The sequence below is a fragment of the Sinohyriopsis cumingii genome, chromosome 4, assembly GCF_028554795.1.
Source record: "Sinohyriopsis cumingii isolate HCF-2022 chromosome 4, ASM2855479v2, whole genome shotgun sequence".
NCBI lineage: Eukaryota > Metazoa > Mollusca > Bivalvia > Unionida > Unionidae > Sinohyriopsis > Sinohyriopsis cumingii.
The window spans coordinates 86,773,900-86,799,912 of NC_142964.1; the positions used below are offsets into that span (position 1 = coordinate 86,773,900).

Consider the following 26,013-nt stretch of genomic DNA (forward strand, 5'->3'; position numbering starts at 1 on the left):
CACAAATTGAATGGCTCTGACTGTGAGTTATGCTCTCTAGCGTCTATAGAAATAGCACAGAAAGGCTATCCTGTATCTTAGAGACTGACCATTTTGCAAGTCAGTCCAAGCACTAAATTCAAAAGTCAAGAGGAGACAAGAATATTAAAGTCTGGATATGTCTCAGTTTTCACAGATTCCACCAGTACCCAGTATCATCAATACACTGAGAGGGATCGAAAAACTTGGGAGGGACGACTACACGTCCGCAGTACCTCAGATTTTTACACTGGAACAGCACTGGAATGGAGACCCAGTTCACCTTTATTTGAAGCATTTGAAATAAAGACCCTCAGAAATGATGGATGACAACGGTCACTTCTATCTTACTGCATTTCCAATGCAGAAACTGAAAGCTTCCCAAATATGGTAATCACATTTCTACAGATTCAATTAATGTCCTTATTCAAATAAAAAAGTTGAAAAACAATTTCAGTCAATAAATGAATGAATGAATGAAAATAAACAGATATGAAAGAAAACAAAAAGATAGGAAAAACCTTTAATAAAATACCACACAATTTCCACAATCAAATGGATCAATTAACATTAAAAAATATACGAAAGCAAAGATATTTTTTTAACCAAGTTGGAAAAAGAAACTATTTTTTAAAAAGCCTAACAATAAAAAGTGTACAGTGCAAAGGAGTTTAAATAAAAATATATTTTATAGGATAAAATATTTAAACTTGCAGGTATTATGACATACCAATGGGAGTTAATCAACTGGGACCTGTGATGAAACTAGCCATAGAAAGGGCAGAAATCCATGGATGAATCACCAACCATTCAGTAAGGAAGATTAACTGTGACAACCCTATTGAAAGCTGGGGTTGCTCCAACTAAGATCATGCAAGTGACAGGGCATAAAAATATGTCAGGTATAATATGATAATGGCAATAAATGTACCTTCCTTTCTGCAGCTTGAATTTCCATCAAATGTACTTTGTGGGCTATTCCTGCTAATTAGAATTACGTAGGCTCCAAATACTAATCCACAGCATAAAAATGTACTGCAATATGTAGGTCTATATCTTTTTGAGAATTTAAATTAAAAGACTCATATTTTTTCCAGCTTACAAACTACCAATGCCAGAACAGATATGCAGCTTGTCCCTCTTGCCACATGTACATCATACGGAATCCACCCAGCTAATAAATACAGTCCATCTGAACTAGACAGGCAGAATTTAGCTGGATGGACAGAAAAACAAAATCCCTCCATTCCTGACCAACTGTAAAATTTGTTCCAAGGTGCAGTCATCCATAATATGATTATAAATTTCAATTTTAAATGGAGCAAAAGATTTCTTTTTTAACTGAGTGACTGAGCACGCAGTAGGCTATCAAGTTAAAAGGTCGTTGGGCAGTGCTACATGTGTATGAAAACTGTTATTGTGTATTTGTTTAACTACAGTTGTGTATTTACTTTATAATGTAGCAGAAATTAAATTAATTTATTTCTTGAAATGTTTCTTTTCATTACTGTGCATTAAGTAGAAAAATAAAATGATATAATACAAAGGTTACTACATTTTTATGGAAAAATATGAACTTGTTTTTTCTGAACAATACTGCACTCCTAATACTGTGCAGTATTGCTCAAGTAAACTTGTTCATATTATCCCATACAATGCAGTAACCGATAAGTACCCAGAGAACCTGTCACTCTGCTGGAAGAAAGGGACTTGTCTGGACTTAATCCCTAATCAGGGTAAATCAAATCTGATTCCTTCCCAAAATGTCAGGTACACTGGGATTAATTTCCTCACAAATCAAGTGGCAGTTTATGTTCATTCCTTCAGGATCATACTGATACTGCCCCTCACAAAATGAGTGTTCAAGAAGATTTAATTGTCTATTTGGCTCTACTTCTCTCTTCTGGGAATATGGCAGCAGATATAATAAGTTCCTCTAGGAACATTTCATATGAGACCTCTGCAGTTTCTACTGCTAGATAACTGGAGGGAACCCTTTCAGTTTGGATTCTGCTGGGATCCAGATTCTGTAACCACCTCAGCTGGTACATAAATTTGGACAGGTTCTGGTAGAGTTCTGAAATAGGGCCATAAGCTCCTCTAGTCTTGAACCAGTAGAGCTAAAAATGGCTGTACAGGAAGAGTTGGTGGCAAAGACAGGAATGCAACATAACATAATATTCTCCACCTAACAGTAAGCATAAAAAAAAAAAAACCTTTAGTCTTCCTGGTTCTACCATCATCAAAATTTTGCACGCAAGAAGAAATTAATATTATCCAAAAATTGTAAAGATAAGTTATGGAAGATCGTAATTTTTTAAATCTGAGAATAAATTGATGTCTGGTACTCCAAATGTTTCATGATAAAGTGCCCAGACAGGAATTAGAGATATAAAGAATAACACATGAATGTAACTAAGTGAACTTTATATACAGTCAGCTGCTTGAAGCAGACAGACAAACAGACAGATAGATAGACAGACAGACAGATAGATAAATAGAGCCAAGGTGTGGTTACCTTTCCAGCTAATGGTCTAAGTTTGTTGTTTTCTGGCTGAATGGTTCCAGTATCAAAATGTTCAATGTTTTCTTTTTCTGCACTATCTGAGTCTGTCCAGTCTGGTGCCTGTGACTGAACTGGTTCCTGCAGGGACTGCTGCTGGACTGGTGGCGACAAGCTAGGCTTGGGATAGATTGGGGGATGGAATGTGACCTTTACCTTTTTCATGGTGGTTTTGTTTACCTTGCACACCAGCTCCCCATCAACAACCTACAAAAAATATATTTTAAAACTATAGTAGTGAAAATGTATTTTCAGAGTAATTTCTTATTTTCTACCCTAAAGTGCTGACCTCCGAATCTGAACTAACATTCTGTTTCCTGACTGTGTAGTTATTTAAATGAGCACAACATGTACTGGCTGAATGAGAGTATCTGCTGGGATAATTTTTGTGATGGAGCACATGTCCCCACTTTGTGTAAAGTTATTCCAGGATTGGTAATCTTACTCAGAAAGTGTACTATGCAGTTTTTTAATTGGTGAGAATTAGGGATGGGTGGGTATCTAGCCAGCCATTCTGGTTTTGCACCAATCATCAAGATAATAAAAATTTGATCTTGCTGATTTGGTAGACCCACCACATACAGTAATACAATTTTTATTAAAAAAAATTCCTTTTATGGTTGACAAAAATGTTCATGAAAGAGGGGGTTGGAAAACAAGACAAAATGGGCAAGGAGAAACTCAACTGCATAAAAACCTAAAACTGGTATTTATTTTCCTACCCATCCATCCCTAGTCAAAATATTTATAAGATTTTGGGTTGTGTAAAGTTTATGCTGGATTGGCCTGGTTGCTACTAAATAGGTCCTAGGTTTAAGCCCATTTCCATTCACACTGCTTTCTCTCAGCCAGTTCTTATTATAGGTGTTAGTCTCTAAAACTGCTATAATTTTAAAAAAGTACATATCCTGGATAACAGCTTGGCACCATTTTCTTCTGAGTACAAAGTGGACATTATAAGTGTTTTGGTGAAAATCCCATGTCATAAGGATCATCCATTCTGGGAGAGTAGTGACAACAAGATTTTTAAGAAGTTGTCAAGGCAGCTAAATTGTGTGTAAGACCAGCTACCATAAAAAGTCCTTTGTTAATATGACCATTCATTCATTCATTCAGGAGGAGCAGAGTTAATCATAACAATATTTTTCAATATGACCATTATGATGGCTATATTCCATGTAAGATTGGCACCATTTTCTTGTAGGACCAATCAAAATCATACAAACTGTTTGGTGAAAACCTGATGTAAATATAACCATCCATTCAGAATGAACAACGATAACATTTTCACAATCACTGCAATAGCAATCATAGTGGATGTCAAATCTGCACCATTTTCAACTAGTTATTATAAGTAAATTGCCAAAAATCCCAAGTTGATATAGTGATCAGTCTGGAGAGGTGTAGAGATAACAATATTTTCAAGATATGACTTTCCATTCTGGAGTACCAATGAAAAGATTTTTCAAGATGGCTGCTGTGGTGGCCATATGAATGTCAGATCAGCACAATTTCCATTTAAGACCAATTGGACATCATATAAATTCTTCAGGTGAAAACACCACATCAATGATTTTCTGTTCATGTAGAGTTGTGATCAGATTTCAAGATGGGTACTGTGGTAGCCATACACGGAGGTCAGATTGATATCATTTTTATTTAGGAACAGCTAGACATCATAACAAGTCTTTTAGTGAAAACCACATGCTGATATGACCATCCATTCAGAAGTAGCTATAACAAGATTTTCAAAATGGCTGCTATGGCAGCCATACTGGACATTATATCAACACCTATTTTATTAAGCACCATTTAGACATAATATGAAATCTTTTAGTGAAAACCCCATGTTGATATGATCATCCATTAAGGAGTAGTAGCAATAAGATTTCCAAGATGACTGCCATGGTAACCATATTCGATTTCAGATAAGGTCCATTTTCATTTAGGACCAACAACTAGACATCATGCAAAGACTTTCAGTGAAAACCTCATACTGATATAACTGATTCATCTACGAGGCACAGTGATAACAAGATTTTCAAGATGGCCACTGTGGCAGCCATATCACACATCTGATTGGCACCATTTTAATTTAGGACCAGCTGAATCACAAGTCTTTTAGTGAAAACCCATGCTGTTACGACCATCCATTCAGATAGTGATAAAAAGGTTTTAAAGATGGCCACATTGATGACTATATAGGATTTGGATTTTCATTCAGAACCAACTTGACATCTAAGAAGTTTTTTAGTGAAAAGCCCATACTGACATGAACATCCTTTCATAAGGAATTGCTAAAAATAGATTGTCAGCATGGCTGCTGTGGCTGCCATACTGGATGTCCAAGAAGCACTATTTTCACTTACAACCACCTTGACCATGGGATGAATGTGTGTTTAAAGTTTCAAGGCAATCCTCAAAGCAGTTTAGAAGGAGTAGTGATAAAAAATGTAAGCTAACAGGCATAAGGACATCAGATAACTGACAACATCCCATAGTAGAGCTAAAAATAGCAACGTTCTGTGTTAAATATGTGTTGTCATTAATTGTTTCTATACTTATTAATTATATCTTTTCTGTATACAAGTACTTGTATATAAAGAAATATCAATCAAAATTTTAACTGATACCTTAAGACAAATATCTGAAGAAAAAAAGCTCAATAAAAGTGAATATACAAAGTTCTCATGAGAAATTAAAGGACATATATAATTCAGATTTTTGAATTGATGGTATGTGAAAAATTTGATGGATTTAAAAATGATAGACTTGTCATACCAGTGTGACCCATTGCATGCAGTGAGTAAACTAAGATTACACTGAATGGATGAAAATGTAAAAGGGGCAACTAACAGTCAGACCACATGTATAGCAATGTTTCTTCATAGAGCTGTAGTAATCACTGCTGGTGGCATTTCCATCATGACAAGAACATGGACAGTGTTTTGTTCCATATATCTCCTCTGCCTCATCCGCCATCTCAATGGTCTCAAACTGGTCCACCTCACCTGCCCCTACTCCATCCTCATCACTGTCCCCAAGGGCTACATCCTCATAGTCTGTCATATAACTATGAAAGAAAGAAAAAAGGTTGCCACTAACATAATCACTATCACCTCCTGTGACCTCTAAAAAATCTGCAGATTGGGAAATCATACTGAAAAAAAGATATCATCCAAGATCTTGCTAAATATGAAGCTTCATGGCTTGTATGACTTTAAAAACAAATAAATGCTAGTTTCACAAGCCATACAAATATTCCATGCCAATCAAGGATCAGAACATTACAAAAACAGGTTCAAATCGGTTGATCATTAAACTCATTTGAGATTTTGATAAGTAAAGCTTTTCAAAAAATTTTGTTTGATACAAAACCCAAGGATGTTAGTGTTTAAAACCAATGGAAAGCATAGCTATCCTTAAATTGGTCAAGGGGTAAAATGCAGTAAAATCTGGTCATCATATAATTCATCTAAGACCTTGTTTTGGGGAGTACATTTAGCAAATATGGTTGAAATTAAACCTCTAAATCTGAGTTCTATAAAGCTCAGAAGATAGTGAGGTGCCAGTTATTTAAAGGCCATAAGTCCATAAAATATCAAATCTGATCATCACAGAAATCATCTGACACCTTATTAAAGTGAAGCAACACATCTGATTTGGGTCAAATTAAAATGTAAATTGCTTGTGTTCACATCCATGTGGGAGGACATATACTAATAGCTAAATGTAACAGTTGGCCAAGAAATCTGGCTGAGTAGATTGCTTTATGCTTAAAAAAATTTAAAATGCTGTCAACTGTATATGTTATAAGAACAACCGTTTCCAGCATTTGTATCTTTATCAATATCAGCGGGCAAATCAACATCAATTGTCCAATATTTAAAGTGTCTTAAGGCAAGACACTCGGTGTCCAAATTTCTCAAATCCTGTTTAACACTATTTTTGTGGAATAATGTTATGTAAATGTTTTCCAACTTTCATTAATGGCATTCATATCAGATAGCCGAACAGCAGAAATCTGAAAAGTATTCATGCTATGATACTTTCTTTAAATATGGTTGAAGTCTGTTCAGCACTTTTTTTAATATATAAATGAAGTTATTAACATTTTTTCTTCTATCTTTAGTAACAGCAGCAGCATTTGAAAGCTGACTAGCAAATATGTACAAAGTTAAAAGCCCTTCATGCACGAGTACTTCTAAAATTGAACACCAATTGTCTTTAACCAAAGTTGATTCAATTCTGATTATTGAAGGCTCTACACCTTAACTGTAATTAAGAGACTTCCAGATGAAAATTATCGACCACTATGGTCTTTTAAAATGGTGGTCATATGCTAAACTAGGATCAAGAAAAGAGCATGTCGAACAGAATCGTCATGGTATATCAATATGCATAGCTTTCATTGCGACATCACAGAGCACGACATTCAATCCGGATTGTACGGAATCACACCTTTAGGTTCATTTTGTCCAAAAATGCCTACAAACTTTAACATTGATTTTGTCATAAGTACTTCTTGGGGCATCAAAATAATGACCTTCCAAAGGAATGTAGATGTATAAGAATACAAATGAAGTGAATACTTGCCACTTAAAGGTATGCAGAATCAAATTCTAAAAAATGACACCCATTACTGAAATAGTCAGTGTTGAATGCCTACATGACCTGTGTGACTTTTACTATAGCAGAATGCTTTTTGTAAAATTTTGTAAACCTCTGCTGAACAGTTTCTGAGAAGTTATTTAAAGTTTTTTCTTCTCTTTTTAGTAATGGCAGCCATATTTGATAGTTGATTAGCATCATTTGTAAAAATCTGCAAGCCCTTTATGCTGGGATTCATTCTGTATAGTTTGGATAAATTCTGCTGAGAAGTTATTCTGAAGTAGTCTTTGAAATGATTGTCTACTTGTATCAACTCTCGCCGTATCTTTCCTTCTGGATTCGCAAACATTTTTCCCTACTCTCTCCAGTCACCATTACAGTTCTTGCACTATTCAGTAAAGGTCAAGAATTGTGTGTCATGAGTTCAATTCTTATGCCTGTAACCAATACCATTATTATGTGAGCCATCCGTGAATTTTTCAGATGTGATGGCATTGATCCTGGGAATCGAAAATAAATAAGCTCTAATTATAATACAAATAAATAGTGTGGATATTTCAAAATCACTTTAAATCCGTGACTTACATACATAACAGCAGCACATGTACTTTAAATAATTTACTTGAAACATGGGGGAAATCACAAGAGAAGAATGACAATACTGAGCCCCAAGGTAAAAGTCATCATATAAAATAAACAATTACCTTGGGGAAAAGAAATGTAACATTATTTATCTACACAACTATGGCGGCAGACATTCATGCACACCATGTGACCTGATTTAGACCCAATTAAGATTAAGAAGCTCAGACCCTAATAATTATTGTCATCTGTGGAATACTATGAAATACTGATGAGTAGCAATAGCACTAACTTTTTTTCTAAGTTTGGGCCTCAAAATTTATAACCAAACACAAGACAAAATAGTGCTACACAGCTTCTTGAGAATACACATGTCTCAATGCCTTTTTTTTTGGTGTTATTTCATGGAAGTATATAGAATATATCAGTTTTACATTTTTTTATTGTATGGCTCAAAGTCATTTGTTTTTTGCTAGTTTTAAAGTAATTTTAAACATATTACTGGCAGAATCAGGCAGATAGGGAAGTGACTTTCAATACGGCAAACTGAGGCAGCTGACCCGAGCCGGTATTGAACAAGTGAATTACAAGCCTGATGCTCAACTAAATGAGTTACTGCAGCATCCTGTCAAAGTTATTATCTATAAACTTCCAAACATTATTTAATGATTAAATTCAAATTGGACACCTTAATTCCTATGACCTATATATTTAAAATGTTTTCTTCATTTCAATATTACTTATGGTATAATTCAATACCCATGTTTTAAGAAACATGATTTCTTGCTGTCAAGCTCAATACATGTATCAATTTTATGAAAATTCTTTTAATTAAGCTGTAAACATGTGTAGAATTAAATTGGAGGCCATTTTCAATTATATTTCTATTACAACAGTTACCGTACTTAATGAGTTTTGATACATGTGATTGAAAAGACAGGAAAGATCAGGAGATTCTCAAAATTTGGTCACGAGTTTTGACCTCAAAAGAGGGAGGATTTTCATCGACCGGATTTTTAGCATTAAAATTATAACTACTGAACAACTGTCTATTTATTCAATTTAAAATATGCACATATCATTAAGTGAATCCATTCACAGTAACTTGTTGCCATTCGTACTATTCATACATGTACCAGATGCATTTTTAACATTTCTCAGATTATTAATGGATTTTATAGGTGGCAATCTTCATCATTTTTGATTATACACTTAGGAGATCAATGCATGGATAATACATGTGGCAGTCCTAATCAATGTTGATCTTAACACTTAGAAGATCAATGCTGGATTATATAGGTCCTCATCATTATTGATCTTAACACTTATAATAATTATATACTTTTACTGGATCCAGGTTTCCTCTAGACTCATCCTGAATTGTCCTCAGAATGGAAAATGTTCTTTTTTGTGTCTCTTCTTTAGCCTGAGACTTCAAAGGCCTATGATCTAGTACAGTTGGTCAGTTGAAGAAATGGGCTCTTGCTGTAGAGCATATGACAACTGCTTATAATGGCTACCTTCAGGTAAAGGAATCATTCAGAATTTCTTGGTCTATCTTACAGATCATACCTTGAATAACTGCCATTAGTTATTAGTTGGACCCATTCAGCCATATACAATACAAGGATTCACTCACAATTTGTGAATGCATCAAACTAAATTTTCATTTGCAACTTCTCTGTCAATCCTAAAGTCATTAAGACAAGATTAAAAGGTTTTCATACAAGGATACTTTCTGTGAAATTTTGGTCAAATTCTTTTAAACAGTCTTTGGGAAGAAATCATCTACAAGTTTTTCTGTCCTTAGTAATGGTGTCCAAATTTAATGGCAGGTTGGCATCATTCCCAAAAAATAGAGCGGTCTTCTTGCCTAGATGCTTCCTGTACGAATTGGTCCAATTCTGTTAAGTGAGAAAGAGTAGTTTATGGGTTTTTCTATTGTTAGTATCAGTGCCCATATGGCACGTCAGCATCATTTACACATGTTTGAAAGATCCATTTGCTAGAATGCTTCATGATAAATTTGTTCACATTTCTGTTGAGTAGCTTTTAAGAAGATGCTTAAAAGTTTTGTTTTATTTTTAGTGATGCTAACCATATTTGATGGCACTAATCAGCATAATTTTTTTTATAAACTTGAAAGCCCTTTATACCAAAATGCTCTCTGCCAAATTTGTTTGAAATTATCCTATTTTTTTTGTTTTTTTTTTAAGAAGGAATTGAATTTAGCAACAGCTGATGGATGAAGGATGAGACATGACAGATGACACATGCTGGACACTTGGACAAAAATAATCTCAGTTGACCTTTGATGATCATTTGCCGTTTGACTGGCGTGTATCCTTGCACAAATGGAGCTTATTCCTAGCAATGCTATGGTTACCCCAATTAGTGAGTAGGTGCCTTATACAATGAATCATGACTGTGTACACAAGAGGTGTGCTATGGATACTGCTGTCATGCCCAAAGAAAAGCATTTAAACCTGACAGTTCCATGCAAGTGTTGTGAGCAAAGGGAATGGGGGGGGGGGGCACTGGGAGCTTTAAGTGTCTATCACTTCATGCTGCAGAAAAAAGAAATAAGTGTTGGCTTTTGAGTCAATACATAACCCAGGAAGGAGTTAATGTTTCCATTTATCCTGGCTATATTACCTGTCAAGTGGCTGTTCCTCTGGGAAGAAGCAGGAGAATTCCTCTATTAGGTGTTTCTGTCCCTTAAGAAGTGGCTGAATCAGGGTCTGTAACTCCACCAGGGTCCGGTTGTTCTTTTTGTTCCAACGCCAGAATGTCTTCATCAGCTTCTGGAAGTGTGATGGGTTCCTCTGGAAATTGATCTGTCACAAAAAGACATGAGGATGATACAGCAAAACATGATTTGAGCAAACTGTTATTTGCAACCAACTGTCATTTATGATCAAAGTTATTATGCATATATTGATTTTACTACTAAATAAATGCATCAACATGAGTTACTACTTGCTAAATGCAAGTAGCTGTCACAATTTTCTGGCAAATTATATGTTCAACACTGCTACAAACGACTGCATTGCAAATCCAGATATGAACACAAAAGAACTTTATTTTACCCTTTGTAATCATGATTGCTGACTCAGCAAGTGGTGTGCAGTTGGTTCTGAACTGGGAGTCATTAAAAAAAAAAACCGAGTAAAAAAGCTGAGCATGGTTACCTGTTTCCTTCAATATATAGAGTTGCGTACAACATACCATAAACCTGACAGAAACACATGTCATAAACTGCCATTGTAGGAAAATATTCATTTAAATCATATTACAATTAACAATTCTGTCTTGATTCTATCAATCATGCACACATATAGTCTTTTTATTTCGTTTGTTGAAAGTATTCATGCACTAAATATGGTCACATGCACAGCATGGTGGTATATTCAATGTATTGGATACTGAGTACAAAACAGTCTAAATATGAATAGTGACTATATTTGATGGCGAATACACATCATCACCACAAAATTGAAAGGCTTTATGCCTGGATACCTTCTGTCAAATTGGGTCAAATTCTGTAAAGTGTCTTTTGATAAGAAATCATTTAAAAGGTTTTCTGCTTTTATTGGTGATTGGCATCACGTGAACAAATTTTCAATCCCCCTATATGGTCATATCCAGTTAAGTGGTTTTTTGAGAAGTTGTTGAAAGGTCTTTCTGTTATTAATAATGGTGGGCATATTGGATGACATACTGGCTTCAAATGAGCAATTTTAGGCCTTGATGCTGGAATCTACCCTGTAAAATCGTGTATAAATTGGTCAGGCCTTGATGCTGGAATGCACCCTGTAAAATCATGTACAAACTGGTCAGACTTTGATGCTGGAATGTGCCCTGTAAAATCATGTACAAATTGGTCAGGCCTTGATGCTGGAATGCACCCTGTAAAATCATGTACAAATTGGTCAGGCTTTGATGCTGGAATGTGCCCTGTAAAATCATGTACAAATTGGTCAGGCCTTGATGCTGGAATGCACCCTGTAAAATCATGTATAAATTGGTCAGGCATTGATGCTGGAATGTGCCCTGTATAATCATGTGCAAACTGGTCAGGCCTTGATACTGTAATCTGCCCTGTAAAATCATGTGCAATTGGTCAGGCCTTGATGCTGGAATGCACCCTGTAAAATCATGTACAAATTGGTCAATCCTTGATGATGGAATGAGCCCTGTAAAATCATGTGGCAACTGGTCATTTGTTTCTTGAGACAGGTGAAGGACCATACCAAAATCCATCTGACCTATCAACCATGGGATCTAAAAATGATTTCTTGCTTTTCTATTCCTGTAAAATTAGTGCAGCTCCCAAAATCAGCAATTACAGTGGAACCCTGCTATAACGCGATAATTGGGGTCCACAAAATTGGATCGCATTAATATCGGGGTTGTGTTAATGCATGGTTTTACAGTATTTTACTTTTTTGAGAGAACAACTCGTTGGCACATATATGTGTATTCATGTCTACGGTATATGATGAATAGGATATCAACACCGTTTACTATCATGCCGTCATGGCATTCAGTTCATCTATAATGCATGTAATTCCATTGAAAAATTGCACACAGATTTACAATATTCAATATTTTTTCCCCTGATCATTGTATCTGAATTCAACATCTAATATATAGCATGAACAGAGTATCAACACCGTTTACTTACCATCTGATATCGTACTGTCGGGGCTTGAAATTAATCCATAAAATATGTAATTCCATTGCAAAAATTGCATACATATTTAAACTATTCAATAATTCTGTCACACATCATTATGTGTCTGAATTCAATAGAAAAAATTAACAGCAAAATTAGGTTAAGAAAGACGAAACACGTGCACGGTTCATTACATTCCAGTGTCTATGAACGGTGTCTTTACAAATTTCATACTGCTAAAATGTTATCATATGTGTTTCCGTGTACATTTATCCATTGCAAATTTCCAATAATTAATGCTTGTATGCCTATTCATTTGAACGACTACAACAAGAATAATTACAAATCAACAAATGCTTTCAGCATGCATTTAACTTTTACTTCAGATTTTGTGACTACTGAAAGAAACATGTGAAAACTACTATACTGAACTTGCTTTTCCATAACAGTAAAATATTTTTATAAAAAATAGGAAATTAATAACGAGTTCATAAACAAACACCATACCCATGTAAAACCCGAGAACTAAGTGCAGTAGGCCTGCAATGGTCACAAGTCACTTTTATAAAAAACAAATTTTTAAAGCTGAACGCATGTACAATTTCATACCATTTCAATTTCCAGCTAATAAAGCAGACATTATTTACTGGCAACATGTCCAATAATGTTTATTTTGGCATAACACTTCAAGAACCTGGTGATATTGTTAAATTTTAGAAGCTACGCCACGATTGTATTATATTAAAATTCATATGCGAACTCTTCCCCAAAATGATAATAAACATTTTACACACTATTTCTCATACTAAAAAAATTTTTTTTCTTCCCAGTACGAGAAATATACACATACATGTATTTAAAATTTCAGGAACCACACCACGATCATATTAAATTCAAATCATACACGATCTCTTCCCCCATAATGATAATAAATTTGTTATTCACTATTTCATATACTTAGAACAAAAAATATTTTTTCATGTGCGAATGAAGATATGAAATTTCGGGAGCCATGCCACGACTGTATTATATCCAAATTCGCGTTATAGCAGGGCATGTTATAGCGGGGGTGCACTGTATTTAGGTGAAAAATGTGTGCAAATTACATGGGTGAACATGGTAATATGGATATTTGAAAATATCCAATAAGTTTCATTTATCAAACCACAATGTATTATTATGCCATTAGAGGAAAACTTCAACAGACAAGAACAGCAAATGTCATAAAATTTGAAAAAGGTCAAAAATTGATTAAACAATTGATACACATACAGATGTATGGATAGATGGACAGATCCACATGAAGGACTGAGTAAAACAAAGATTTTGTCAAGAAATATCGTAAATACCTCCAGTTTTCTGAGGAATGTTCGGGCCTTGACAAATTCTTGATTGGCTGTGTAGCACTCACACTCCAGAGCTTGTTCTGGGAGAAGAAAACCAGCAAAGTCACTGACCAGGTCTGGATGATCAGCCAGCATTTTACACACTCCCTTGTACAGCTGTAATGGACAACATAAACATCTGGTTCACTGTATAATATTTTCTGTGGTTCTTACTTCAGTAACTCGATTTGCAAACAGACAGATTTTCTACTTAAGCAGAGATAGTAGGCTCATTTGTTCACTCAATTTGGCCATAAGAAATTAAATACTTTGAACCCCATTACTGAAAAAAGATTACTTGGTTGATTTAAAGAAAAATTGATTTTACATAAGCTTATTATTTAATGGTTCACATACATACAGAAATGAAATCTGATAACCTAAACCTGAAATTAGCTGACCTTAAATGTATGTCTATCATGAAAAAATTAGCCATCTAATTCCTTTATGTTTTGTTCTCGAAAGTAATCCTGGCTCTATGCTAGTGGGATGGGTGGGAAATTAATTCAAAATAATCAAATAATCAACTCAGTTAATGTTATTTTGCCCAAAGCTGACTTCTCCTCATCTGAAGTTGACATGATCACTCTAATTTCCAGGTTACAGATTGTTTTTGCATTCTGATTATGGTAATATTGATATGGAGCCACAACAACTCAATCAGTATAAGTGCCAGATTTATAATCCAAGAACCAAGGCTTTAATACCTGCCTAGGCCAGCCCAGATTAGCTGCCTTGGTGTGTCCTTACGAAAGGCATGAAAAATGCAGTTAAAACCCACAAAACAAAAAAAATCTTTCTTTTATTAAATGAATAATGTAAATGAGTTTAAACATAATATTGTGTAGTTTCTTGATAACTTTCGTGGGAATGATCATCTGAGCATATACCGATCTTAGATTTCCACAGAAGCTTGAAAAAGAAGATTAAAATTCCATGTCCATAAAATTAAGAATAATCAGCATCCATAAATATTAACTAAGGCATGTCTTCATTCTGCATCATAAGATAGTACAAGGGTCAATGATATCATCACAAGAGAGTACAAGGGTCAATTATATCATCACAAAAGTACAAGGATCAATGATATCACAAGAGAGTACAAGGCTCAATGATATCATCACAAGAGAATACAAGGGTCAATTATATCATCACAACAGAGTACAAGGGTCAATTATATCATCACAAGAGTACAAGGATCAATGATATCACAAGAGAGTACAAGGATCAATGATATCATCACAAGAGAATACAAGGGTCAATTATATCGTCACAAGAGAGTACAAGGGTCAATTATATCATCACAAGAGTACAAGGATCAATGATATCACAAGAGTACAAGGATCATTGATATCATCACAAGAGAATACAAGGGTCAATTACATCATCACAAGTGAGTACATGGATAAATTATATCATCACAATACAGCAAAATGGCCAATGCTATCATCACAATTAATGAAGACCCCCATCAGTGTGTCTCAATTCTGCATCACAAGAGATCATGAAAAATTGCAAATAGGACCTGAAGAATTATTAAGACCTAAATTATCATACTTTTCCATTTAATGTGAAATAATAAACTTTCAATGGTTTAGTCACAAATATTTTAGAATATGCTTGTACAGTTTGAGACTCCCACACTCAAGTTTAAAAGAATCAACCTGAAGAAAAAAATCTAAAAGGAGACAGCCAGAGTTCTTACATCCATTAATTAAGTTGTCTTGGAAGCCTTCAAACCAAAGTAGTTTGGAAAGCAGATTACAATTCATAACTTTATACACTGCTCTCTTCATAACTCATGCCCCAATAGCTCTCAAATCCACTCATAATGCTGGGGCATGTGTGGATCCCATTTTTATCTACAAAATGCTGAAAGAATAATCCTTATTTGATGAAAATGAAGAAAATCATGATCTAACCCTGATATATTGCTAATTTTATCATCGAAAATGGCAGTTAGCATCAGGAAATTCACATCTTATAATTTTCATCACAAAAATATTCTCAGTACACTACAAATAACAAACTTTGATAAATTTGTATCAGCGAAAATATCACTAATTCTAACCAGTGGCAACACTTTATGAAATAAATTGTAATGAAACAAATTTTTTCCAGCAAAATTTGTGCCTTAGTCATGTATTTTAATTTGGTTTCAGTTTAATCATCATAAATGCAATATGCCCTCCTGTATTCAAATGTGAAAAATGTCAATCAACCATCACAGTTATGTCACAGGTGTTTCAGTAAGAACCTAATCAACTGCTGACTGTGTGCTGATCTCCGATTTGCAGACATATTTGTTGTGTTGATACACCCTTATTAAACGCAGAGCTGCTTTGCATTATCAATTTAATTATGTCTTATATACCAAAACAAATAATGGGAACAGAATATAAAAAAAGTTAAAATGCATGCAAATCCTACCTGTGTAAGAGCTAGTGGTGTTATGAGTCAGGTCAACTCATTTAAATTGATCACTTGATCACTGCTATAAAAATTATTGTGTAAGTAACAGTTAGCTACCTTAAATTATCCTAGTCACTCACAAATGTAATGAAAGATAGCAAGGCAACCAAGCTAAAGAAGTACCCAGTGAATTCACAGCTCTGATAGATACACTTCATTATGGAGTAGAGTTCCAAAGTTTGTAATGAACTTAAAATTCCTGAATTGGCACTATGATATTTGGTCAGGAATAAGTGTAAGTCTCACCATTACTTGCAATAAATTCATTGGAATCAGTATTTCAGTAATAAAACAAGTTTTAAAAATAGAGTTTCATTGTTGATGGTTTGTTCATGAAATAAATGTCTCTACTTTTCAAACAAAATAAATCTTGTTTTGCTGTGAAAAAAGCAGAGACATAATATGTAGTGTTTTGCAGGTACACAATTAGGCACACTGTATATTATGTGTTGAATTATGTGTTTCAGGGTCTTTCAAAAATTAGTTATCTTGAAAATAAAGTTAATTTATACCCAAAAGCAAACAATTTCATTGGTAAAAGCTGTTTATTGAAAGATATTCCCAAAATGAGTAATCAACCATTAAACACTGTTACCCCTCCCCCATGGTTTTCTCATAGTCAAGCCATAATGGTAAACCCTTATTCATATTTCAGAGGTTCCTTGGTAACTCGCATCCTTGCCAATAGAGCCGAGTTATTGAAGGGAGCTGAATAAAGGTTTAAAAAATACAGCAATACTCCCCTGCAACAAAAAGACTAAATAAAAAATAACTTGCAGAATCAGCATGAATACCTACAAGATATCCACTGCTTGAACTATACGTTACAAATTTAGCCCCCCCCCCAATCAAAGATTGTAATTTTGGCCACAACTGTTAAAAAATTGTAGTAAAACTAAATTTATGCATTTCCCAGATTAGAAGTTAATTATTTTTTGTAAACTATTTTTGGACAATGAAAGCCTCATAATCAATCAGTCTCACCAGACTGAACAAGAATATATTAGGGACAAACACTTTGTTTTTAGGGGACAGTACTGATAATAAGTGGTATAAACATCAGCATTTGGCCAGCCTACAACCCACCCGCTCCCGCCCCCACAAGCAACAGCATGTCATCTGGGGCACCACACTGTTGAAGATAATATCAAAGAAATAATTCCACATTTGTCAAAAAAATAGTTGGACATTGAGATATCCTACTTCTCCTTGAAGGATGTGATGCTCTACTGTCCAAAAGGAATTTCCAGGTATCCAAGATGGCCCAGTGTTGACATAATTTCTAATATTCTTAAACAATAGCAAGAATTTCAAGATGGCCACTGTGGCTGCCATATTTAATGCAAGATTAATATCATTTTCATGTAGATACAACAAAGTCATATGAAGTCTTTTACTGAAAACCCTATTTCAATATATCCATCCAATCAGGAGGAGCAGCATTAGACATAAGATTTCTGAATATGGCCATCATGGTGGCCATATTCCATGGAAGACTGGCAACATTTTTATCAGGACCAATCAGATATCATACAAAGTCTTTTGGTGAAAACTCAATGTCATTATGACCATCCAATCTGAAGGAGCAGTGATAACATTTTCACAATTGCTGTGATGGCTACCATACTAGGATAAACTAGAGAAAGAAATCTTTCAACAAAAACCCCATGTTTATATGATCATCGATTCATGTGGGGTACAGATCCAATTTTCAAGATGGCCTCTGTGCCAACCATATGAGATGTCCAAGCAAACAGATTATCAATTAGGTCAAACTAGATCTTGGGATGAATGTTTGCATTAAATTTTATGGCAATCCTCCAAACGATTTAGGAGTATAAATAACAAACTTGTGTTAATAGGTTGATATTTGACTAATAACAGGCCATACCATAAGCACTTCTGAACAATGACAAAATATATGTCTTCTTCATGTAAAGCTTATAGTATATTTTGATTTGAACCATTAAGTTATTAAGATGAAATTGTGACATAATAACAAGAAAACTGTTCTCTGTTCAACAGTCCTTTATGGAGACACCAGCAAAGCAAAGTTGATTCAGGACTTAATCAATGGGACTAGTGACATGGAACTTTGGTAAAGCTATGTAGTTTTGAACTAAGCTTGCAGGACTCATACTTTTTTATTAGGCTCACCATGACAATGATCTCTGACCTTGAGACCACCAAACTTATAAATTTCTAACTTTACTGCAAGACATCAATACATTTTGCTGAAGGAACATACTCATGAACAAAAGTTATTGTGCAAGCCCTCTTTTTCAAAGAGTCACACTGAACTTGACTTTTGACCTCATGACCCCAAAATCAATTGGCCTCTTCCTCACTTTAAGTCTGTGTGTGTGTGATTTGGCTTATAACATAGTTTTAACAATATTTCAGTTATATCGCTACAATGTCTGCGGTGAGGCAATTTATAGTGATGTCTAGCACTTGGACATCATGCTGCAGACACGTAGTATCCTGTCCCACTCTGTCACATTATCCTGACATCAGGCCAACCAGTCCTAATGCAAAATTCTTAATCCTAAGCACCAAGTGAGACAGCAGCTAGTACCATTCTTATAAATCTTGGGTATGACTCAGCCGGGGTTTGAAACTGCAACCTCTTCCATCTGAGGCAGACAATCTATCTACTAAGGCCACCGAAGCAGTCAAAAGAACAACTGGATTAATCTGCACAATCTGAACACTAAATCCCATAGAGGAAGGAAGAGCTTGGCATACTTAGTTTCAAGATTGTCCATTAATAATAATACTGTTTATTTTCTGTCTCGTGTATGAACATACATCAATTGTGGGTTTTGGTTGCATGATAGAGCAAAAGGTTTATAAATATACAACAGAAAATGATTTGAAAATGTTTATCACTATCTTGTTGGTTGGTTATATTTTAATGACACTTTCAATGTTTGAGATTGCAGCAACTACAATTTATCCAACTGTTTGAACATTTAAAAAAAAAAGACTTTCCTTCTGTATAGATAACTAGCTTACAAATGAAAATTAGATTTTTTCAGGAATATCTTAAAAATGTATCCCTCTATTGTATATGTTCAGTGTCAGTTTTTGAAGTGGGCTTGACCACACGCTGATTTTAATGAGGATGGTAGGGTATCAGGCTAGTAGTGGCCAAATGGAAAAATGCCATGGCCAACTGAACAAATAATCCTGAGTTATGCAGTAATATGTGTTTTAATATTTATATTGTTGTGGAAATTTTAGCAGGGTGTGCAACCATTAACAGAATGTCAAAAATTACATGATAACAAGAAAGAGATCATAAATACAGTTAATATATAATACTTCATTTGCTGATGACTCAAAAACTTCTATATATTGTGCCTGGAAACACACTAAAATTCTGTTAAGCAATAGCTCCTGCACATCGGGGTCCTAAAACACTTACCGCACTACAAGTTAGAGCACAGATTACAGAGGGACCTCCCAAAAAATAAGTGATGTCATCCCCACTGGACACAGAATAACCATTGGGGAAGGGGTTGGCAACTGTGCTGTTTAATAGCTGAATACTCTTTTTATAATCATGTTTAGAATAACTGTCCTTAAGACACTTTTTCTAATGAAGCTTTTGGCTTTTCTGTATAAATTACCTTTATTTTTAAGATGCCAAATCTCTGAAAGATCATTAACACTATTCCAACGGGATTCAACAACTTTCACAAGTACATGAAAAAATGTGCATTATGTAACTGCTTTTTTGTTGTTGCTTCACAATCAAGCAAAATTCCTTTATTTTGTGAAACCAGCATCCACGTCAAATCTTCTGTTCTTGTTCCAATAGTAAAATACTGATGCTGTGGTTTCACTGCAAATAACAGTGAATCTTTTTCTCATCCTTGAGGATACCTCTGAGTGCCAATTCATTAATTTTAACTTAACGGCAGACTCTGAAACTCACTTCAAAATGGCAGACTCTGAAACTCACTTCTCCACAATGAACTTGATCTGTGAAACATACTCATTTTGCTTGGTCGCCTTGCTATCTTTGACCACATTTGTGAATGAGTAGGATAATTTCAGGAAGTTTAATTATATTACATACACAATAATATTTATAACAGTGTTCATTTATCAACTGAACAGTTGACCTAACACATGACCAGGACAGCTAATTCATATGCAGGTAGGATTTGCAAACCTTTTAACTTTTCTTTTGTTCCAGGGATCATCCTGTGCTTTGCCAATGTCGCAAATAGCAATTTGTTTTCCTTATTGGCGACAAAATATACCATCTAGTGATTTTTTTGGCAACAATCTTTTTGGCTGTTTAAGTTGTACATACAATCATGGATTCAGAGTGGAGACATTACAAGGGACCATGAAAGGAAGCCACAAGTTTGGACAGACAATGCACTGGAATCTATCTGTTACATAAACAAATCCTTTGTTCGTATTGACAAACCCATCTTTACAGTGCATTGTTACATTATAATCCGCTTATGTTGACATCTGGCCTGAGTACTGTATGTTGTGATACACTCAGTCATGCAACCGGACTATACCTACAATCGACTTACCTCTGAAGATGCAAACAGATACAACAGCTACAATTAACTGAACGACGGCTTATCCTTCGGTTGTTTTTTGAAATATGCCAATAAAATAGTTTTGCTGAAACTTCAGAGAAAACTGTTTATTTTTTAAGTACTGATTGCTGTGCATAAATACAATGCAAATGGAAAAAATCGCAATCAGAATTATATATTGTCAACAGTACAACTTTATCATGGGTAAACAAAAGTCTACCATTGCGTGTTCATCGTCTCATCCTTTAGAGTAAGTTAACAAAATTAACAGAATTTGGATTTAGTACAAATTCATCAGACAACAGTCACTGAACCTGACGTTATACCTGACAGTCCAACAGCATCTACATGTACTGATGGTAGTAATGCTTCAAGCGCAACACCACATCATGATGAATAAGTCAAAAGTTCCCGAAACTTTTTATTGACAGCTGGAAACTTGGGCATGTGTGGCTGAGATATGATACAAAGTTAAAGCAGATGTTCTGTGATATATGTATCAAGGCACAAGTCGTCAATTCATTTATAACTGACTATGATATTTTGAAGAAGGAGCGTGTCACCAAACATGAATCCAGGCAGGGTAAGTAATATATGTTAATTTTGCTCATTGATCTTTAACTTTTGCCATCAATCCCATGTTACGACTCCAGGGGCTTAAACTATGCAACAAGAAATAGCAAAACAAACAAGTTTTGAACAATTGAAAAAATTCATTTTTCACAATAAAGGAGTGAAAGAATTAAATTAACTTACAGCATGGTGAATGAATTCCTATTTCCTTAAAGTCCTTTTAATTCCAATAGTTCCAAGAAATCTGAATACGTTCCAAAAAGAAATGCCCCTTCTGTTTTGAAGTTTCAAATGTACAGAAAGATTTCCAAAGAATTCAAATAGTCATTGAATAAATTTAGTTAATACAGTACAGTTATTCTAGCATGTCATGCAAAACATAAATCTTTTCAAAAACAAAGCTGGGAAGTTGAATCCGAAAACACACAGATTGCGACCTACCATCGGGAAGATTTTTGCGGCATATTTAAAAATTGTTTTCACTAAATATTCACCAATTTTTCAGGTCCAATACACCTAAAATTCTCAAAGGACATGCCATTTCTCCCTGTGGAATGCATATTTCCTACACCGCTCCCAACATGCCCCCATTTCATATTCTGGTCAGCTGTGCCCAAACTGCACAGTAACTAAAGGTTAGACTCAAGTCTCTTCAACATACTTCAAAGAAACCGCCTATTCTACAAAGCACATAAAGCGCGGCAAAAAAAAATTTCTGAACTCCTGGCTGACAGAGATGTACTTTGTTAAGCTAGCCATAAAACTGGAGGGATTTAATTCCTGAATGCATGAAATCGATGGTCATTTTATATGTCACTTATCTTACACTGTAAATTACAATCATATGGTTTTAGTATTAAAATGTCATTAACTAAAGTTCCTTACAAAACTATTGTTTCGAAAATAATACACATAATATAGACTTGCTTAATACCTGATGTTTCTACTAAAAAAAAGAGAGAGAGAGAGAGAGAGTGCGGGTGATCTAGATTTTTAACATAGCTTTAACAATTTTTCAGTCATATCGCTACAATGTTTGCAGTGTGGCAGTTTATAGTGATGTCTAGCACTGGGGCATCATGCCGCAGACATGTAGTATGATGTCCCACCCAGTCACATTATCCTGACGCTAGGCCGACCAGTCCTAACACTAACCTCTTAATGCTGAGTGCCAAGTGAGGCAGCTGTTAGTACCATTTTTGTAGTCTTTGGCATGACTCAGCTAGGGATCGAACCCACGACCTACAGCATCCAAGGCGGATGCTCTAACCACTAGGCCACTAGAGCTTGAGAGAGAGAGAGAGAGAGAGAGAGAGAGACTGTAGATGTCTGGAAAATAGATATTTTAAATTTGATAATGCATTTATTTCAATAACCATCACATATTTTTCAATTTTCAATGCCTATTACATTAATAGACTTGGAAAATTATTCACTACTTGTTCTGGCAACATTTATTGAAAATTGACAACAAAATATTGAGGCTGGCAAATTTTGGGGCGACAACTTTTTAAAAGCCAGGACCATCTCTGTATTCCATCATCTTTATTTGATTTCTTACAAAAGACATAATTAACATGATAATACAAAGCAGCAGGTCTGCTTTTAACTCAGTGCAACAATGTAGCAAATAATTCTGCAAATCAGATATTTAAACAGTCTGCGCTTAATTAGGTTCTCAGAAACACTCAAAGCTATTACAATAGATTGACATATTTCAAATTTGAATACAAGAGGGTACATTGCATTTATGATAATTAAACTTAAACCAAAATAATTGATAGAGCTAAAACAAATTTCACTTGACAAACCTTACTTGATTAGTATTTATCTGTTAGAGTGCTTCTTCCAGTAGGCATTAGTGACATTTTGACTGACCAAAAGTATGCTGAATATTGTTATTTACAGTGAATAAAAAATGTAGTTTAGAAACAAAAGTGAACAAAATATATGATTTCTTAGTAAAACCCGAGAATTTCATAATGTTAATTCAAATTTCCAGGTACTATCAACCATTTTTTACTATAAAATGAGTGTTATATCAACATTCCAGTTACCAATTTTTAAAATGGTTTTTTTCACATTCATCTTGTACGGACACATTTTTGGACATTTTCTTGTAAAAGAATGGGATCCATTCCTGAGCAAATTAGTGAGTAAACGAAGGAATGATGTAGCTATAAAAAAAACACCCTATTATACAATGGGAAGAAATGAGTAGAATTCATGAACCCAAGCTGGCTTTAAAAATGCATGGGATTTGTGAACCCACATGCAAAAATGTAACTATACCTCTGAGGGTGACTGGTCACTTTTGTCAAACTCATGTAGTAGCTTGAGGAAAGCTTCATAATCATCCAGATTTCCCTTCAAGGCTTCCTTCACTTTGCGTAGATAAGCACGTGCAAATGCAGTGTCCCTCTCATCCTTCTGTAAAAAGAACGGCTCCATTATAGTCTTGATTATCACAAATCATGTGACCCATCATTAAACGAATAAAAAGATGAAGCAATATCAGCAACATGGTTGCAACCAAAGTGGGAAGAGGTTAAATATTTATTCTGGCAATACACAATTCTACTAAAACACATGCAAAAACATATTTAACATTTATACAGGTAATACACAATTCTGTTGAAACACATGTAGAAACATATTCAATATTTTAACAGACAATACACGATTCTATTAAAATACATGTTTAAATAAATTTAATGTTCATACCGGCAGTACACATTTCAATTAAGATATGAATATATTTTTTTATAGCAAATTGCTAGCCAAATGCTGGAGGGCAGGCAAATCCAGTCACAACATTTGAGGTGCTAAACTTGATATCAAAATTCTGATATCATCAACTTTTAGATTATTGGAAAATTAAATGTAGTACAAAATGTAAACTTGATTATGGAAACCAATGTGTGTAAGTTGCGAAACAAAGTCATTTAAAAATAATTATTACATGAAACTGTGATTTCAAAACATTCATTCAAAACAAACTCTAGAGAACACAGGTCAATTATTCTTCCCACTCAAAAAGTAATGGAATGTAACAAACATGTCTCTAATGTTGTTTAAATTTTCAAAACATTTAACTTTTATAAACAATTGTAAATCATTATTTTAACCAAGTCACAAGTCACTTATAAAAAGAAAAACAAACAACAATTTTAAAAAACCTATAGAACCAGCCTCTGCATGAGTGGTGATAAGTTAAATACCATAATAAAACAACTGAAGGCCTCTAATTGGCTGGCTGAAACAAAATTAACATAACAAACTGACACAATTTTTCAGAAGAAGCCTGTATATTGGTAAAATGTACACATTAGATGAATTCAACCAAAAACCATTTTTATTTTACTGCTGTTAGTTATCTTACTGGGTGTTGGAAGATAGGCACCATTTTCAACTGAGAACAACTTGTTATCATAGGAAGTAGTGAAAAGTTTGTAAAATGGTCATTGTGGTGGCCATATTGGATGCAAGACTAGAATCAATTTCATTTTGACCAACAATATAAGAGGTCTTTTCATGAAAATGCAATGTTGATATGACCATCCATTCTTCTGGAGTAGGGATAACAAGATTTTCAAGATGACTGATGTGGTGGCCATACTGGATGTCAAATCTACTCACAAAATAAAAATTACTCAAGTTATTATATTTCAACTGAATTGAAGTCTGGTAGCTATAGTGCAATCTACTGTGCAGAGAATATTTTTCTTTCAGTCACAGTGACCCTGACTTTTGAGCTTCAGATGAAATCGATAATGTTCTTATTCTAAGTGCAACACATGTACAACAGTTCAATAAAAGCAGATGGTGGAGAACTTGTTATTGTGAGGAAACCATTTTTCTTCTTTAATTCAAAGTGACCCTGACCTCTGAACGTTTGATCACACGAATGATAGGGTTCTTTACCCAAAAGCAAGCCATCCACAAATTTGGTAACTGCAGATGGTGGATAACTCAAGTTACTGCACATAAGCAAAACTGCAAGCAGAACTGATAAATAGATGAACAGATATGTGTGATAACTTATGGCAAACATAAAAAAGTCACCATGAATAAAACTGAATTTACTGTATATAAGTGGATAACGTACAACTGGATCTGTCTCAATAACATCCTCTCCCAACATGTTGATCATTGTGTCTTGTCTCCTCTTATTCTTGTTAGATTTACTGTCATCGGATGTTCCAGTGCTCTTACTAGGGTGAAATCTGATGAGAAAAAAATAAATAAACATGAAAAACAAATTCACATATTTCTGACATAAAGCTCATATTGTTTCCACTTGGCAGACATTTTTCAGTTAAGCTTTGTTGTTTCAAAATTACATGTGTAATTTGCACACATTGGTCAATTTCACTGTGTACATTTCAGTCTGATTTAATTACCAGTCATGCCAAGATACTGTAAACCTACTGTTACATGACTAGTGATATATTTTACCAGTTATGCCAATATACTATAAACCTACTGTTACATGACTAGTGATATATTTTACCAGTTATGCCAATATACTATAAACCTGTTACATGACTAGTGATATAT

The 26,013-nt window shown here is 34.6% G+C and overlaps 1 protein-coding gene across 1 annotated transcript in view; it reads right to left on the bottom strand.

The window, feature by feature from the left end:
* LOC149801601 (GON-4-like protein) overlaps window positions 1-26,013 on the bottom strand; it is a 123,300-nt gene that overhangs the window by 20,655 nt on the left and 76,632 nt on the right. The window contains exons 20-25 of the mRNA XM_089955858.1: window positions 25,562-25,679; window positions 23,746-23,883; window positions 13,802-13,954; window positions 10,430-10,611; window positions 5,438-5,654; window positions 2,537-2,788 (exon numbers count right to left, since the gene is read on the bottom strand). Of these exons, the coding sequence (XP_089811984.1) occupies window positions 2,537-2,788; window positions 5,438-5,654; window positions 10,430-10,611; window positions 13,802-13,954; window positions 23,746-23,883; window positions 25,562-25,679 (1,060 nt within the window). The remainder of the gene's footprint in view (window positions 1-2,536; window positions 2,789-5,437; window positions 5,655-10,429; window positions 10,612-13,801; window positions 13,955-23,745; window positions 23,884-25,561; window positions 25,680-26,013) is intronic.